The sequence below is a fragment of the Balaenoptera physalus genome, assembly GCF_965194825.1.
Source record: "Balaenoptera physalus genome assembly, chromosome: 7".
Classification (NCBI taxonomy): Eukaryota; Metazoa; Chordata; class Mammalia; order Artiodactyla; family Balaenopteridae; genus Balaenoptera; species Balaenoptera physalus.
In genome coordinates this window covers 97,415,040-97,434,288 of record NC_138886.1, presented here as the reverse complement: position 1 = coordinate 97,434,288, position 19,249 = coordinate 97,415,040, and the positions used below count along the sequence as shown (strand labels likewise).

Sequence of the window (19,249 nt, the reverse complement as noted above, 5' to 3'; positions counted from 1 at the left end):
CAGGTATTTACTGTATTTTACAGAGAAGGAACTGAGGCACAGAGTGATAGATGCTTTTTAAGGGAAGCCTGGAGCTCTTTGAGACTGGACAGGACAACAGCCCAACTGATCTGTCTGTGGGGCTGTCTGTGAGATGACTGTTCAGTAACCTGCACAAATGTGGACAATACAACTTGTGTTATGTCAAATTCCACTGTGAATAAACATCAGAAACATTCAACTTGAGCGTCTTTTGTTAATAAATACATAAATATGTACACCAGCAACCAATCTTTAATCAGAGAAATTGAAAATCTGCTTACTCTGTAAATCTGTCTTTAGACTGAGCTTGACTAAAGCAGCACGTGGGAGAATGCATGTTTTGTAGTCTAAGGTTAAAAAGCTTGCAGCACATGTGAGTTTCTTTTATACAAAGGGACAAGATAACCTCATAACCTACTTCACTTTATTTTTAAATCAGGATTTTTAAAAAGTACAGTCAATCCTCATTATTCATGAGTTCCACATCTGCACACTTACCCACTTGCTAAAATTTACTTGTAACCTCAAAATCAATACTCCTGGCATTTTCATAGTCATTTGAAGACATTTGCTAAGTGGGATAAAGTTTGAGTTGCCACCTGAGCTTGAAGAAGACAGCATTGCCTTCGTGTTTCAGCTGTTATACTGTAAACATGTGTCCTGTTCACTGTCTCCTTAGTGCCACATTTTTCGTGTTTTTGTGAATGATTTTGTTGTTTGAAACGGCCCCAAGAGCAGTGCTGAGTACTGACTAGTGCTCCCAAGTGCTAGGCTGTGACGTGCCTTACAGAGAAAATGCACGTGTCAGTTAAATGAGCTTTGGTGAGGCTGAGTTACAGTGCTGTCGGCCATAAGTTCAATGTGAGTGAATTAGTAGTATATATGCATTAAGAAGTATTTAAACAGAAACACACGTAAAACAAGGTTATGTATCGACTGTTTGACAAAGATGATGTGACGGGAGGCTTGCAGGAACCTAACCGTATATTTCCCCTAAGAGCAAAGGTTCAGTATTTGCTAATTCAGTGTTCAAGGCAAACATATAGAATATAATTACCGTGAATAATGAGAACCAAGTGCATATCCTGAGCTGGGCACTGAACTGGCATTTAGTTACACACTGGGCTGGGCCCAATCTAAATCAAATTCCTGTCACACAGGCTCATTACAAATTCGGTAGGAAAGACGACAGATTAGCCAGTGAGCGTTATTTCATTCTGGTTGGAGGTGGCCACCCGCTCCTCCCTGCCCCAACCAGCCTGCTTTCTTGCAACTGACCTGACCATCACAGAGGTCGATGAGTGGGGTCTTTTCCCGGCTTGCTTTGAGGAGTTTGGACTGGAAGAGCTTCCCATCAAAATACATCCAAGGACAGCAGTGTTCCCAGGGCACTGGCTGGCCACACGCGTCGTTCGCAAACAGGGCCATGTCCACGCCACTCATGAAGAGAGCTGACAGCTGAATGCCGCGGGGGTCGAGGTTCTCAATCTTTAAATGGAAAAGAGTGATTTCTATGGAGTAAGAGTACTACAGTATCCAATTCTTGCAATGTCTGACTACAACTCTCCACACGTAATGCGCACACCCCTCAACCAAATGCCCCGTAAGCGGCCCTATCACCACCTTACAGTGACTTAACACTGACTTGTCTGAACAGAAAGACTTATGTTATTTAACAAATTTAAATTTAAGAGACTGCTTTATAAACATACTGAAATATTTCAATTTGGAATCTGTAAAGAGTTACACAAGTATAAAGTAATACTGTATTTAAGGTGGACACATGACAAAGTAACAAATTATTAATAGTCTCCTTAGCAGTTAAGAAGCCCACAATTCATTTACGAAATAAAATCTTACACTGAAGATTCTAAACACTGGTAATATATTAATAGAAATGTTGTAAAAAGGAATATTCTACTAAGATTCTGCATTTTTCGAGCAGTTATCTTAAAAAATTACTTGGTATAATTTCATTCTAAAGTTTGTACTTTATGTTTACATTATTTTATATGTTAATGTTTTAGATAGCAACTTATTAATGAGACTGTCAAAATGTTTTAGGAGAAATGGATAGCTTATAAATGAAAGAACACAACAGCAAAAACATTGTATTTGAACCATGCAGACTATCAGAATCTAAAGACTTGTATCTGTGGGTTCTTCTCACTCAGTCATTAGTGTTGTGAGCCTTCCTTTGTACACACAGCCCTTTCTTCTAGCATCTAATGTGTAGGATAAGAAACACTGACAAATACAGTCAACTCTTGATTATCTGTGAAGGACCTTGTTTGTGGATTATCCAGGACTGAGTTTTAACTGTCCTGGTTTCTGTCTTCCCACCTTCCACGCTATTTTCTAAGGTGCTGGTATCTTGAGAATGCAGTCTTTATGGGTACCAAACTAAGCAATGCCTAATTGTGGCAGGTAAACTGGCTTTTCATTAAAGATAAAAAAGATGACTCCAGTGCCAAATACTAATGAATTTATGATTATCTGATGTTTTGTGCTGTCAGTGTCAACATTCCCCATTATCAGCTAACACTGTGTTTTCCAACCCCCTCCCCCGCCCCCTTTTTTTTTAAAATTTGAAGTCAATGCAGTAAAGAACTTCCTGAACCTGGAGAAGTCTGTCCACCCCTCCCGGCCCACCTCTGCTGGCTCCTGCTTCTCTAATGTAGTGTCAGAAAATGGAACTAATAAACATGTTCAGTTGAGGGCAGGTGGGGTCAGGATGATAGAATTAGATGCCTTTTTTCATTTATGAGCAGAAAGGGGAGAGAAAGAGGGTCAAAATGGAAAAAAAAAAGTCACCTAACTTACTTAGATCCCCACTGGCCTTGCCTTTCTCTGCACTGCAGAAAGGAAGTGGAAACTCCCTTCTTCTGAGTCCTGAGGCAGAAAGAGGGAGTTTCTCCTCCCTAAACACTGACGCTGTGGGAAAGTGGCACAGCAGCGATGCCAGTCCAAGCTTGGAGGCTGCCTGTGCAGAAACCCATCCCCCGGCCCCTCTGCAGGGACGATGGCAACCAGGCCTCTAGCCGCTCTCTCACTGTCAGCCCACAGCCTTCCAGGCCAGAGGAGGGAGGACCAGGTCAAGGCTGAGGGGAAGGGAACGATGGTGTCGATGCTGCTCTAAAGACGTCTGCTTTATAACAAAGTGCCAGCATGGTCCTTCTGGTGAAATCCGATACTGCTGTCATTTCTTAGTCACTGGTGGTGTTGGTCATAGCCACCCTTAGCCCTTATTTAACTAATATAGCTCAAAACCATTTTGGGCAGATGGCCATCTGAGTGCTGAGGCTAAGAAATGGGAGCCAGTGCGTGGAACACAGAAGCACCCTAGTTAGGACAAGTAACCGCCCAGTGAGCGGATGGGAGGAATGGATAAGTCTACATTATCCACACACATATATATTCATTTTAAATGGCCTCATCATTAGTTGAAGAACTGTGTTTTTACGGGTTTAAAGAATGATTTTCAAGTCAATTTGTTTTAGAAATAACAACTACCATTAATTCAATAGAGAAAAATTCTTAAAATAAAAACTGCCTAAATAATGTGAATAAAATCTCAATTGCTGTGTGGGTTTCACTTCATTCAAAAAAACTTTTAATTACTTTACGTGGTGTTTTATATTTCATTCCCTAAATGTTGATTACACACATAATACTATCTAATACTTACGGGGCACTTAACAAATATGTATCAGACACCACTCTAAGTATTTTTCCATGTACTATTTCGTTAACATCTCAACAACCTTATGTATGATACTGCTGTTAGTACTCCATTTCACAGATGGAGAAACTGAGTCACAGAGAGCTCAAGGTCACAAAACTGATCTGCTGGCACCAGAATCTGAACCCTTGATCATAGAAATGGTTGCAATATTCACATTCCAACCTCATTCTCTTATACAACATAAGATAAAATATTCACCATTATTCAAAGTTCCTCAACTAGAAAAACAGTGACAAAATTTTATGATCTTACAGGAAATACAAATACAGAATGTATCTCTGGCCAATTAGTTCAAGAACCAAATTCCACTGAGGTTACTTGGTCCAACTTCTAATTACTGGGCAACAGACTCTTACTTTGATTTGTCATATTTACCTATACGCACAACAATTCTTACAGGTATCACAGACATGCTGCACGTCCCTACTACTGTCTTTAAAGCTCTTCATTTTCCATCTTTTAATTCTGCACTTGGCATGTGAAACTGTTAAAAGAATTTAAGGCAATTATAGGGATGTCAAAAGCAAGGGAGAAAGAAACTGGATAAATATTAAAACTGTGCAAAGGTCCTTCTCCTCATCCTTCACCCGCCCTCCTCCAAACACAGCGTCAGTGCTGATTTTACCTTAGTCATTATGTTTGTGCTGGTAACCTAGGAGAAGCGCCACAAAAATAAACCAGGGAAAAAGTGAGGGCTGTCAATCATTGTCATGGATCCTCAAGGAGCCACGCAGAACACTCAACTGTTCAGGGTCATGGCGGGAGGACAGAGACTGGACAAGACGAAACTCTTGCAAATTCATTTAAACCAACGGTTTCAACACCTTTTCCCACCAAACCTCCTAACAGAATAGCCATCAAGAGGCCAAACTGTTCAAAATTAGGTCTTTTCTTTCTCTTCTCCTATTTATTCTCAAAGCATATAATGGACAAAAATGGGAGAAGAAAAACAGGATCTGGGCAATCCACAAACTGGATAATGGCCCCTAAAACAACAACAAAAATCAAGAGTTGACTATATCCTCAACAGGAAAATGGTATTTTATAGAAAAGCATCGTCATTGCTTTTGAAATATCAAAACAACTTTAATGGTTAAGTGAGAAAGCAATTTTGAAATTTACTTTTCTATCACTGAATTTTGGGACCCTCAGTCTCTGTATAGGGATTTTTGTTCATTTAAATAATGATTATTCCTATCAGTTCTCAATCTGATAGCTGAGAGGATCTCTGATCTTAAAAAACCCCCAACTATCTTTCCCCCCAGTGAATGCTGTTATTTTCCCTTCCAGCTCTTTCAGAATTTATGGTGCTCGTGAATGAAGCACTAACGATGCAGGCTGTCCTTGGTGAAAGGAACACAGACCTCCAGACCAGCAAGACCCAAAGGGATAGTGGTGGGCCTGAAGTAACTGCACATAAAATGGGTCTTTCTAAACACAGCTCTAGAAACGCCTGGCTTTAGATGAAGAATCAGGAGAAAATTATGAAAGCACTAAGACCTCAAAAGAACCAAAATGAAAGCTTAGAGTGCGACTGTCTTTCAAAAGTTATATCCTATGTGTTGATCCAAAAATGAAAAGGATATGGGAGAAGATGAACTTTGAGTAAAAGCAAGTTGATGGTGAATAAGGCTTGGTGGGCATACCTGATACCTGGCGGTCTGATTTTCAGAACTGGGATGTCAATACTGATGTAATAATCTAAATAAGAGAAACAGGAAGTAGAGGTAGAGGGATGGCACCACACTCTAGTAAAAGTATTTACAACACCCCTGAGCACAGTCTGCTGATGAAGATGCTGGTGATGGCACCACACGCTAGGACACAGGGAGGGAGAGCCTGCACTTAGTACCAGCCTCTTGGGGGGACACCCGGCCAAATATTCTGGAATGAAAACTTAAATTCAAAACCATTTAAAAAAATAATTTCTGCCTAACAAACAGAAAAGCTTAAACTACAAAGAATACAATTTGAGGTAGATTCTCCTAAGTTTGGTTGTCTTTAGTTTAGCTTGTTTCAAAGTCATCAGAAGCCTAAGGCGACCACAAATGACATGGGCTCCACACAGTTCAGGGTCAACACCGGATTACTGAATTTAACTCAGTAATTTAGGGGAAACCAGAGATTTATTGAGCCCCAACAATAGAATACTGAAAACCCATCAAATGAGCCTAAAACTCTTCTGCAGGGAAAGAACGCCTTCATAAAGAATGGCAAAAAGATCTAAAAGTGAAGGCGATTTTGTCAAAAGAGATTACTTGATTACAAATCAAATTTTGTAAAAAACAAACAAAAAACACAAACAACAACAGAAAAAAACCCAAACCAATGGCAAAGAAAAAAAACAAAACCCTGTACATTAAAAAGAAAAGGCAGATCCACTAATTTAGCTAACTCTGAAAAGTCTTGAATTTTCTAAAATTTAGTGTAGAAATTAGAAAGCGAGTACAGCCATGTGGACACAGTGACTAATAAAAGTGCACTGAAAAGATAAGCACACCAAAAAATCAGGTGACAACATGGAGAAAATTAATACTGTCAAAACAATTAAAGAAAAAAAGGAATACTAGAAGGGAAAATTAAAAGGAATACGATGTTAAATGCTGACTAAAAGGGCACAGGGATGATGACATAACATTGTTCTTCAAGTGGTTTTTTTAAAAGGGATTTACAATACTAGGAGGGCAAAGACTATTTTTTAGAGAAAACGAACGTTGTATTTAGGAACAACAGAACGAAACAAGAAAAAGAATCCTGGCCAGATGTTAGTAAATTCTTAGGACCAAGCCCTCCCAGGGTTTGGGATCCCCACCTGAAATAAAAGGCAAGTTTATTTCCTGATGTGGAAAACAAGAATAAACACCCATTGGTAAACAAGGGAAAATCTTTATCGAACAAAAGTAGACTTGACTGTTTCCATAACCGGGAAGGAAATTCCTTTTGCCCTGAAGGCTCTAAGTTCACGTCATTTTTATTACTAGTTTAGTGCACTGAGTGACTGACTCCTCGGTGAGGTTAGCTGTGTCTCACAGAACTCCAAAACAAGACTTCCCAAAACAAGGAATGAGGCTTGTCAATTACCTTGAGCTCCTGCAGCTGATCAGGCTCATAGAGTTTGGGGGACAACGCCTGTGCCAGGAAGGCATCCAGCTCCTGGCGACGCAGTATCCGTGCTCCAGGCCATTGCACCATATACCTACAGCGGGTAGACAGAGAAGGCCTGGTGTCAGGATGGAGCAGTCACCAGTCACATGCATAACCTGGTGTTCAGGTTCTAAGGAGACTCAGGATGACACAAGCTAAGGAGGCCTATATGGATTTCTTACCCAGCTTTTCTATTTTCACTGGATGATGCCAATTACAAGTGAAAACCTAATCCATCATCTGGGCTGATGAGAATGTTCGGAGTAATTAAAAATAACACTAAATTTAAACACACTGCAAACCAGCTGGTAAGTGATTTTTTAATACAACTTTACTTTTGTGAGGTAAAAGTTAAGCACAAATTTTACCCTGAAACCCTGAAAATATATGTTAAGCGCAAATTTGTATGATTTATCTGTTTTAATTCAAGACAGGATACCTGGGAGGCAGGCCCTAGGTCCAAATAAGCAAGATTTATCTCCTGATGAAGAGTAAGTGTTGTGTGAACCGTCTGCACAGAAGGGGCTTTGGCAGTGGCAGGTGAATGCTCTGCAGTGGAATAGGAAGGGACAGCAGGGACAAGAACTAAAGCTTCAGCCTTCAGAACTGGTACCTGCAATCCCTGGGGACACACAGACTTACTGGGGCCACCCTGGTGTGAGCAGCTAAAGGGAAATCAATTTCTACAACTTCAACTTCCATTTGTACTATCTGCCTGAGAACTGCCAGGTGTCCACAGTCCCTTTTCTCTGCCAATCATTTCCCCTTTACTCACCTTGCCGCACGGCACTGCCCCAGTGACAACCTCCAGGACATTAAGCAAAGGCACAATCCCAAATAGTATTTGGGTGTGAGAGAGTAAAGGGCTAACCACTAAGAACTTCGTCATAAGTCTCATTGCATGTCCAGTGGTTCCTAAGTCTCTGCATTCAGCAAACTTGAAGGATGACCTAGCCAAGTTGCCAGATGATCACCAAAAATAACTTCTGGAGATACATAGATCCCTACGTGATCTCTGGCAAATAGCTTAAAAGGAGTCTGGAGAACTGTGACATGCCTAACAAAGCTCTTTCCAGTACTGTCTGCTGAGAAAGTTTTCTCAGTGCTTAAAATTTAAGTCAACAAAAATCAGCATCAGAGTTGGTACAGAGCCCGCTCTCATTTCTGTAATAATTAACATCCATCCACAGGAACATAAACTTAAAAGGTGAAGGAGGAAGTTTCATCCAGTTGATTAAGAGAAGTATTTTCAATAAAAATCCCAATAGAAAAATGAAAGTGCTTGCTGGTGCCAGGCACTAGTCTGAGCATTTACACACACTGATTCCTCAAATGGTCACAGCAACTCTGAGGCAGGAACCATTACTATCCCATTGTAGAGATGGGGCAGTGGAGGCACAGAGCTTATATACTTCATGGTAAAATTATGTAGTAGAAGCAGGAAGGGCATGCAGTTTCAAGGTAAACAAACAGTGGATGTATGGTATTTAGATTCGAGTGATATAAAAGTTTTACTTCATTAAACTGTCAACATTTACAACGACAAAAATTACACCCTTTGCAATTGTTTGAGTGCCAAAAATCTTAAATAAAAGTCTTACTGAGTTTTTACCAGGGCTTGTTGCAAGAAACAGCAAATCTGAAGAAAGTCTCCCTACTTTTCTCTGAAAAAAATGACTGTGGAAAGATTTTGCTCAATATACAATGTTCTTTGCCTAAGTATCCATGTTATACAACCCTTTTATTTCTTATTTTTAAAAAATTGTGGTAAAATACACATAACATAAAATTTACCACTTTAACCATTTTTAAGTGGATAGTGCAAGGGCATGAGGTACATTCCTGGTGTTGCACAGATATCCTCCCATCATCCATCATTACAACTCTTTTCATCCTGCACATCTATGAAACACTAACTCCCCTCCTCATCCCCTAGCCCTAGGCTAGATGTTTCTTTAAAAATTATGAATCAGAAAAAGATTGTTTTGGGGACAGGCTGGTTTTCTTAAGATCTTTCCTGGTTTTTCTGGCAGCAAAGACTCTCAGCAGTCAGTTCAGCTGCAACAATGAAAAGTCTTTTGGGTTAGAATACCTACCATTTCCTCCATTTGGCTTTCTATTTACATTTTAACAAAGTCACCCTTTATCTCTTTTTCAATGTAAGTCCTCAGAAAGACTTTCTGGATGTAGAAAGAGTATGAAGTGTGTTCATAAAGATATGCATGTACATAGATAGACAGCTTAAATACCATAGAACATGGATGGCACCGATGGCACTGCAGTCAGGGGCAAAGGTGAGAGCAGCAGAAACTGACCCTTGGTTATCTCACGTGTTCACGCTCTTCCTATCTGTGCACTGACAGTGTTTTCAATCACTTTGTGTTTCTCAGTTTTCTCTAGACATTCTTTTCCATGTCTTCTTCCTGGGTCGGGCCTTAAGTTTCCTACCCTGGAAGTCTGAGGGTATCTGCAGTTCCCCCTTAGTCACCTCTCCTCTCACTACCCTTTAGAAGCATGGAAGCTGGAACAGAAGCAGGTCTCCACGTCACTTGGGGGACCAACGTGGTCTGCCTCCTATTGGCACAGATGGGGAGCTGGACCCTGGTATGCTACTTGGGGTGTTGGAAAAGCCTGCACTTGTCTGGGGGCTCAAGCCCTCTATCTCCCTTATTTTATTTATTAAGTTCCTCCAGAACGTAACTCAGTCTGTCTTCTCAGAAGCTCTCTTGGATAAGGACCTCGTCTGTCTGGTCTCAGCTGTACCCTAGGAAAGGCTGCTTTCTGTTCTGTTCTGGACACTTGCTTCACCCTCACACTGAACCTCTGCTCAGATGCTGGCCCCTCCTCATCTTCACTACAAGGATTTCTAGAGATGTGGCTGCCATTTCTTCCCCCATTCTCCTGATTGCTGTTGTATGGGTGCTGATATCATTAGTGAAAGCATAGAGAAAACCACCACCTCCCGGCTGGGGTATGCCTGCCCCAAAGGCAGAAGCGGAATCTCATTGCGAAGGAACACAGGCAAATCTAGACGGAGAAATAGTCTACCCAGAGGCTGACAAACTGCACCCAGGGGCTGGCTGCCTGTTTTTAAACACAGTTTCCTGGAGCAGCCACACGCATCGGTTCACATGCTGTCTAAAAGACGTATGATCTGCAGATCCCTGGTCTGCAAACAAACCAGTGTTTATTCTTCAGAAACATCTCTGCATCAACCCAAAGAAACACGAGAAGCTTCCTGAGATTGGAGGAGACAAGGCACCTGAGCGCAAGCACAAGGCAAGATTTTGTTGCTAACAAAGGATGTTATTCGGATAACAGGAGAAATCTGAGTAAGATCTGTAGATCAGATGTATTAGTATTATTTTTCTGATTTTGATAATGTCCTTGTTTTTTTAGGAAACATAAAGAGTTTAGGGGTAAAGGGGTATCATACTCACAACTTCCATTCAAGGGATTAAGGACAAACACACAGACACATGGAGAGAAGAGGAGAAAGCCACTGCAGTAAAAGGTTAATATGTGGGGAATCTGGGTGAAGAATAGCCACCAACTTTTTGTACTAATCTTATAATTTCTTCAAGTTTGAAATTATGTTAAAAAAAAAAAAGGATTAAAGGAAGGGGAGAGCCTTTGGGATGACAGCCCAACCTTGTGACTGCTGCCATTTGCCCCGCCCCAGCCATCAAGGCCAAGGGTCATGCTGTGTGGCCTCCACAGGGCCTTACCATATCTGGGACACAGGCTCTGCCCTTTGTTGCCCCCTCCCCCATCCTCAGCAGACCTTTGTCACACAGCTGCAATTTCGCCAGAGAAAGACCACTGGGCCACTGGCCCCAGGCCACAGCCTGTCCTTGGCAGGACCTTGGAGACATACACCAACCCTCTTACTCATTTGTACCGCCCCCCGCAACCCCCTGCTCCATGCCCTTCCCACTCTTCACCCCACGTTCTCAGCAGGTCATACCCATCAATCAAACAGAAGCCATGCAGGGAATCCTTCTTTACCTGCTTGTTCCCGTGGCCCAAAACACTCATGAAGGTAGAACAAATTCTCTTAGCAGAAGTGGACCAACCCATTTACTGGTGTCCTGGCCCCAAATCCCCGAGACTGGTCCCATAAGCCATTCTCTCTCATCTCTCCCCAACCACCTCGCCTCAGTAAGCCCCTCCTCCTCAGGATCTGAAACTGTGAGTCTTTCCCAGTGGGAAACTCCGTGGCTCCACGCCCACAATGCACCCAACAGTCTGCACAACCAAGCATGTCTTCTGGCTTCCACCAGGGCAGCAAGTACGAGGGAACCTGCGCTGCACTCACCGTAGCTTCTCGACGCCACAGAGATAAGCACAGGAGGAGGTCTGGTGAAATGAGCGATTACCAGTTGCATTTACTAACCTTTTCAAGTTCTAAAATGAGTACGTTTTTTATAAACAACACAAAAAAATAAAAACAGGGACCAGGACAATCCTGAAATCTGGAAAGACTTTCCAAAGGCCATCTGAACAGTGCCTAAAAGGAGCAGAGCTGTTTCTGGGGTAATGACCAAGGAAGGGCCACAAGGACAAAGACAAAGAGTGGGGCCCAGTAATATATCTGGAGAAAAACATGGTCCGAAAGGATACATGCATCCCAATGTTCACTGCAGCACTGTTTACAGTAACCAAGACGTGGAAGCAACCTAAATGTCCACCAACAGAGGAATGGATAAAGAAGATATATACAATGGAATATTACTCAGCCATAAAAAAGAATGAAATAATGCCATGTGCAGCAACATGGATGGACCAAGAGACTGTCATGTGGACTGAAGTAAGTCAGACAGAGAAAGAGAAATATCGTATGATATTGCTTATATGAGGAATCTAAAAAGAAATTACACAAATGAATGTATTTACAATACAGAAGTGGACTCACAGACTTAGAGAATGAACTTATGGTTACCAGTGGGGGAAGGGTGGAGGGAAGGGATTGTTAGGAAGTTTGCGATTGACATGTACACACTGCTACATTTAAAAAGGATAACCAACAAGGACCTACTGTATAGCACAGGGAACTCTGCTCAATGTTGTGGCAGCCTGGATGGGAGGGGCGTATGGGGGAGAATGGACACATGTATGTGTATGGTTGAGTTGCTTTGCTGTGCACCTGAAACTATCACAACACTGTTAATTGGCTATACTCCAATATAAAATAAAAAGTTAAAAACAAACCCCAAACCAAAAGGTATATTAAAAAAAAAAAGAGTGGGGCCTGGTCACACTGTCCAGTCTGCACCCACCAGGCAACCCAGTGTCCCAAGAGGCCCAGTGCATGGAGAAACAAGACGTGAAGGCACCGCCATCCCAAGGAGCATGAAATAATGTGAGCACTGTGCTCACATCAACACAGCAGTGGCTTGTCCTGCACTAATGTACAGCTGCTTCTGGCCAAGAGGCAGCCAAACAAGCCTTAGGCACAGCACACATCGTCCTCACTCAGTGCCCAGTGGGACCTTCAGGTCAGGTACATGGTAGACAGTTAGCTGTCCACCCACTAGATTAAAGGCCACACATCATTTTAAACTTGGAAGACACACAAACAAAGTAACCAAAATCATTACTGCTAATTTGATCTTAGAGCACCCAAAGTCTTAATCTTAACGTTTTGGCTAATATAAAATGAACTCTCCATCAGAGGAAACCAGAAGAGGATTCTAAAACCAAAACAAAAAAACTAGTCTTTCCCACTAGCTAATCCTCAATGGAGATAAAGATAAGAAACGGATACAGTATGCTAATTTTAGTCAACCTCAATTTAATTAAGGAAAGGCTTCTAAATAAGTTATTGGCCTTAAAGTCGGTTATGAATGTAAGAAACTTCAGGAAATAAACACCTGACTAAAGCTCTGCCCCCGTCCTCAGGAAGCAGGTGAGACCCAGTGGGGGTCAGGGGACCATGGAGAAGGGGCCAGCCCAGGGGGATGGGACACACAGGGCTGGGGCAGGTGACGACCTGTATGGCAGCTGGGCCCCAGGCTCTCGCTGTCTGTCAGGGCCAGAGACCATACACATGGGAAGGGAGAGCTAGGATGGGCAGGTTGAAGATATCAAAAAGCGGAAGTCTACAAACATGCAGTTGTTTGTGTGCCTGTATGCACACTGGGGAAGGTCTGGGAGCAGCAAAGTTGCTGTCAAGAGCCTGGTGTCCAATACTGACCCCATCACTAGAAACCAGGGCTGCTGGGAAAAGGGGGCATCCACGGTAAGGTCAGAATCTCTGCACAGAAGTGCTCACATGGAGGCCAGACTGACAAGGCCCACAAGTGGCCCAACAGGTGACAGTGGAGCACCAAATTACATGATGGCAGTAGTGGACCACAAGTCATTGACGAAGCCAGGAGCCCATGTTGATATAAATACACTGAAGTCTGAGGAGGAATGGCATGTTTACACAAAGTGCCTCCCATGAAATCGTATTAGTTACAAGGGGGACAGAATGGCCTTGCTGGAGAGGCCAGGCAGACACCCCCTTTGCCAAGCGGTCAGAGCACAGATGCACAGCATGGATGAGACAGGAGGAGCAGAGGAACAGCTCTGCCCTTTACCAGCATCTGCTGAAGACCAATGGGACTTCACCTCCAGCTACAAAGGGAGGCGCTGAAACAAACCCTGAAGTTAAGATAGAAATAAAGTATTAATGTTGATTGATCCTGATGGTTGTATTGTGGTTACATAGGACAGTGTCCTTGTTTGTTATAAAATCACAAGTATTTTTTTTTTTAAATCAAGTATTTAAAAAAAAAAGCTCTTTGTATTATACTTGCAACTTTTTCCTAAGTTTGAAATTGGTTCCAAAAAAAAACCCTCAAAAAACTAATTCACCTGATTCAAGTATGCATGCCAATTCAAATTAACTCCAAAACGCCAACAGTGTCCACATAGGCATTTGTGGCCCATTGGCTGAGAGGGTCTGGAAGCACAGAGTGCCCACATCTAGGTTTTTAAACCCCTCTCTCCAAGGCAGGAGCCAGCCCCTTAGAGATGGCAGGTTCCAGGGCAGGGCAGATACAGGATAGCCTGGGCATCTTGTGGTGCCAGAAAGCAAGGACATCCTGGGGGGACAAGGGACATAGGAGCCACTGAACGAACTCCCAAGGTCTGAGCTGGAACAAACTGAACAACCAAATAACAAGGTTATATCAGGTTATAACCCTAGAAAGAGAGATAACCACGAGTCCATACTGATCTACATATGGTTAAATAAATGAAGGAGGAAGAAGACACACATTTTCCCTAAAGAATAATTACAAATAATACATAATATAGTTCCCCAATAGCCTTCAAAAGCTTTAACATTTAAAGGATAAACTATGTTTAAAATCATTATGATATTTGCATAAAATACAGGTTCATCAAATATAACTATTTTATAAACATACTATATAGCATCAATTCAAATCCACATTGCATTTACACGGCCTATATTTCTATAATATATGAAAATATGAGATGAGGACAAACTTCAACCGACAACATGATTCATCTGGAATAACCCCCACCTACTTCATACAGAAAGCGTCTTTGAGAGGCATTTGTAAAGCACCTGCTAGAGAACACACAGCGGCTGAGGCAGGGGCCAGCAGCACCTACCGTAGGACGCAGCACAGCACCGTGAGATGAGTGGGCACGCTGGCTGGGTTGAGCATGGCTGGTGTGTCTGACCTCATGCAGGCCAGGAAGGCCCTCATTCTGCGGTTCTTGTCCTCCACTGCCTTCCCCAGCCAGAGTCTCTTCAGATTGGGGCAGGTCCACTCCCTGAAGGCAAGAGCTTCCACCAATTCTGGGGTTTGCGGAGATTTCCCTTTGTAAGCTGCCCACTCTTTAATGATCACTGGTGAAACTACAGGAAGGAAAATCAGAGAACCATTTATGCCCTATCTCAGCTACTTTAAGCCTAACAAAAACAAACAGCTCTAATAATTACAGTATGAAGATATCATTCTGGTATAACAATGGATTCTCTCATTAGTAAGCCATCGGTCATCAATCCTCACCTCTGATCCTCATTTTGTTCTTTACGCTATGAACTTCGGTGACTCATTCAGATTTTCAGTCAGGCCACCACTAAATTTCTTCTCAATCAAATCAAGCTAGATTTCCCCATATAACTAATATGTATAAATCAAGGATGTTAGATAAAATTTGTTTTAATATTATAAATCCATTAATAGTTTTAGTAATAACAATGGGTACAACTTACAGAAAGTATGTGATTATCAAAGAAATCCATGGAAAATCCAATTTAGATAGCTAAATTGAACTACTGAACCTAATTGAACCTTTTTCTACATGTCATACTAATTAGATCTGAGAAATCATTTGCATTTGGTAGCCACTTTACTTAAGGACCTCCTACTTTAACAAATATAACTGTTAAAGTCTATTTTAAAGATTGGCAGGGACAAACTACCATGTAGTGAGATCCCCAAGGCCCAGTGAGGTGGCAAGCGGAAGCGACAGTCCATGTTTTGAAATCCCAAGTGAAGTCGTTACCCAGTATTTCTCTTCAGCAAGACTGAAGACAAACTGTAAAATTCCCCATTTCACTTCAAAAAAAAAAAATCAAGAAGTACTAAGTTGATTTCATACAAAAAATGACCTTTTATTCACCGTAGCTTTACCACTATTAGCATCAATTAATTCTTAAAACACACAAACATGCACATTTTCCCACATAATTTCCAGATAACTTAAGGGAGAAACTGTGACGGGGGAAGGAAAACAATGGAGATAAAGCATACTGCAGAGAAATATGTTAAAATTTCTCACCGAAGTGCACTGATGTAAACAATTTCATCAGATTTGGGTGTGAATTTTGTAACAAACAGCTCACTTTGGTCAATAAACATCAGAACTGAAGCAGGGCCCCATGGAGCCCCTGGCCCAGAGAGCTGCTAGCATACCCCACCCTCCCCTCACATGGCTGACAGCTGATACAGAAACCAGGATGGTGCGATGATTCTAACGTGATCTTGGATACATCAATTATATCCAAATAACCATACCCCCTTCCTGGGCTCATTTTCCCTAAAGTAACACCTGAGGCAAACCGAGACTGTGAAGAACCCAAATCCCGACAAAATTAAATGATTAACTGGCTCATCTCTAGCTCCACCCCAAGTCTGAACAGAATCAGGCAAGACAATCATCTCTTCCAATGTCACGAAGAACTTCAGGAGTCAGATGCCTGGATATACACAGCTGTTAGCGACAGGAAAAGCAAGCTTTTGCACAATCAACCCCAGTCAAGTCAGGTGACAGTGTGCTGCAGAGGAGTGCCACGCGGCCGTTCTGCACGGACCCCACCTCCCAGGAGCAGGCTGCCTGAGCAGGGGTGCAAGTCAGGACAGTTTCTGAAAATCTTCTTACAAAAAAGTAACTGTTTTGTCATTGGGAAATCCCTTTAATTTACATTTGGATATCTTAGTGTTTAAATGTTAAAAAAAAAAATTTAAACTTAAAATGTTTGTTTTAAAATCCATCAAGTCAAAACAGAGATATACATGTATATATAAATACATGTGTCTTTGAATTTATCTATATTTTAGGTGCCAGACACAAACTCATAAGGTCCCCAGCGTCCAGCAGACCCTGTCCTCGGACTCACAATCTAGCACTCACCCCCATTCCTGCCGACCTCCGGCGCGCACAGCTCCACACGTCGCCCACCCGTACGCAGAGGGTGGCCGTCACCACCGCAGGGCCCTCCTAGGTGCAGTACACCCCACCCACCTTTGTCCCAACTACAGTCTGAGAGGCTGGCACATTGTCAGCCCCAAGAAAACAGGTGAAAGGAGGTTACAAGACAACCGGTAATGCTATGTTTCTATTAGGTCAGTTCACAAAGTTCATTTTCACGCCCCCCAAGCAAAAATGCATAAATCTATTTTTTCTATGTAACATCTTCATTTTGATGGCAAAGATTTATTTAATGGAACTAATTAGATTTTATCTTTGGTTGTTAATCTGGGTTAATAACCTAGTTAATCTAAGGTCTCTCACTTTCTTCCCCCAAAATACAAACACACACACACCCACCACACACGCATGCACACAGAGCATAAGTTTACTGCATCTTAAAAAACTCAGATTATAGTGCCAGGAGTCTCCCTTGAGTTTTCTCAAGAGAGGCATTCTTATTAAAGCTGTCTTCATCTTCATCCATTTATTTCTTTCCCCTTTGTCAGCTCTGCTCTTGTCTCTCTTTAATAATTTTTAGCAATCATTTTATTACATTGTTTTCATTCTAGAAATAAATTTTTGGTGGAGGATTTTCATTCTCAAGTTCAGAATGCTTAGACCTATACATACTTTAAGTTCCATGTCCTACATCGAAGATAAGTGGAGGTCAGAGGTACCAGCAGTCCCTTCACAAGTGGGTCTGTTCACTTGAGTGTTCCCTGAAGCTGCCCCAGACAGCTGTGTCCACACTAGTTGGGGCTCTGAGGGACCTAAGTATGCCTGAATTTACCTGGCATGATGCTGTGTGCTCAGATCCTGTTCAGCCTGTAGAGGCTACAGATGAGAGCACACTCGTGCCTGAGGACCGCCAGCTGATGCGCATGAACTCCCGTGTCCTAGAGAAAGGACTGCCCCAATACTAGCAGGGACATGCAGTCCATACCCACCAGGAGCACAGGACAGGGCAGGGGAGGCTGCAGCTGTAAAGGAGGTATCAGATATGGTAGCTTCCTTATCTGCACTATTCATGACAAGAATTGCTCATATCTAATTTAGGAAATACATGTCTTTATCAGAGAAAATAAATGTGCAGTAACAAAAAGCTTTGTTCCAAAAGCAAAGATGCTTCCAATTTGCTTTATTTTTTTTAACATTTATCTGTTTTTAAACTGAAAACTTGGAGATCTTTTGCGTATACCACCACTTAATAGCTGTGGAACCTTTGGCCAATCACCTAACAGATATTTATTGAGCACCTACTATGCACTGGGTGAGGCAGGAAAGGCACCCAGGGCTCAGGTGCCAACTCCCACGTGCCAGTGTGAGAACAAGGGTCTCCTTAAATTCTGAGGCCTGGGTCCCTCACTTGCCTCACCCTGGCCCAGCCCTGGAACTAGGCACTAAAAAAAGAGGCCAACAACTCACTCTGTAGCACAATCCAGATGAGGAAACACAAAGGCATCTTGCACCTGTTATGTGCTTTCAACTGTGTGAGATCAACTGATGTTGTATAGGCTCATTACATTAGATTAATTAAAGGTTAGTGTTTTATAGATTAATGAATTCCAAGGGACATCCCATTTTCGGGTTGACACATGGCAGCCTCTGTGTTACAAGCTTGCCCGTTGGGGTGGCTGGTACACACACGGTACCTTCTCTCCCTCTGGCTCCAGGCTTCTCCCCAAGTCGCTGCTGCCCAGGAGGGAAGGCTCGGTCTCTGATTCAGCTCACAGGAATAAGCAGATGCAAAGTAGCCAGCTAACAGCAAGTAATCTGGGCTCTTATCATTTTTGCAAAACCCACTGGTTATACAGGGATTATCCAGATGGTACGGGGCGGCTGGATTATGAGAACACTCCAAGTGCATGCAGACAAGAGCACTGGGGTATAAAACCCTCTCTGTGAAGGCACCATTTTGGAAAGACATGTTCATGCTGCCTTGTTAAAACAAGGATAAGAGAATCCTAGAGGTTAGCTAATCCAGCTACTGTCCATGAATAAATTTTCTGTGTGTCACCATCAATAAATATTTATCTCGTCTTTTCTACTGACAGGAAAACTCATGATTTCAACTGGACAACTTCAAAAAAACTGAATATTAGATTGTCTTCCTTACCTGAAACTAAACTGAATTTTTACACTGGCAAAAACAACTCCAGGGCACAAGTTTTCTGTATTACTGGAAGCTAAATTTATAATGCAGCTTCTTTACTGGAAGTACCTCTTCAAATACAATTTCCAGACATAAAACACTATTAAAACTTAAGCTGTCAGTAAAAACCCAATGTTTTCCATCAGACGTTAATCATCTACCATTTTCACATTTACACATACAACAACCAGCTACCTTAGAAATCTGTTACAATGCTGAATTTGGGATCCATCCCAGACCAGGAATAATGAACGTTTCATTTTGTAAGCCTGTTCCAACTGACTGGTGGTGGCTGCCTATAGTGCCATATGATGAAGTATGTCTCTAAGTTCAGTGCCAGAGCACCATGAGCAACTAGCAGTGCCTGCTGTAAGGGCTTAGGAGTGAGAGTTGTAGCACACACACAATATGGTTACAGGTAAGGAAAAAGATGGGAGACAACTTCCAATACTATGGCCAACTGGACC

General features: G+C 42.2%; 1 protein-coding gene across 4 annotated transcripts in view; it reads right to left on the bottom strand.

Moving 5' to 3' along the window:
* FAM120A (family with sequence similarity 120 member A) overlaps positions 1–19,249 on the bottom strand; it is a 103,597-nt gene that overhangs the window by 12,435 nt on the left and 71,913 nt on the right. For 2 of the 4 annotated variants that reach the window (XM_082469610.1, XM_082469609.1), the window contains exons 11-13: positions 14,540–14,789; positions 6,848–6,962; positions 1,300–1,509 (exon numbers count right to left, since the gene is read on the bottom strand). In XM_082469610.1, coding sequence (XP_082325736.1) covers positions 1,300–1,509; positions 6,848–6,962; positions 14,540–14,789 — 575 coding nt within the window. Of the gene's footprint in view, positions 1–1,299; positions 1,510–5,412; positions 5,468–6,847; positions 6,963–14,539; positions 14,790–19,249 lie in introns of those variants that run through there. The other 2 variants (XM_082469611.1, XM_082469612.1) reach the window with 2 other exon arrangements.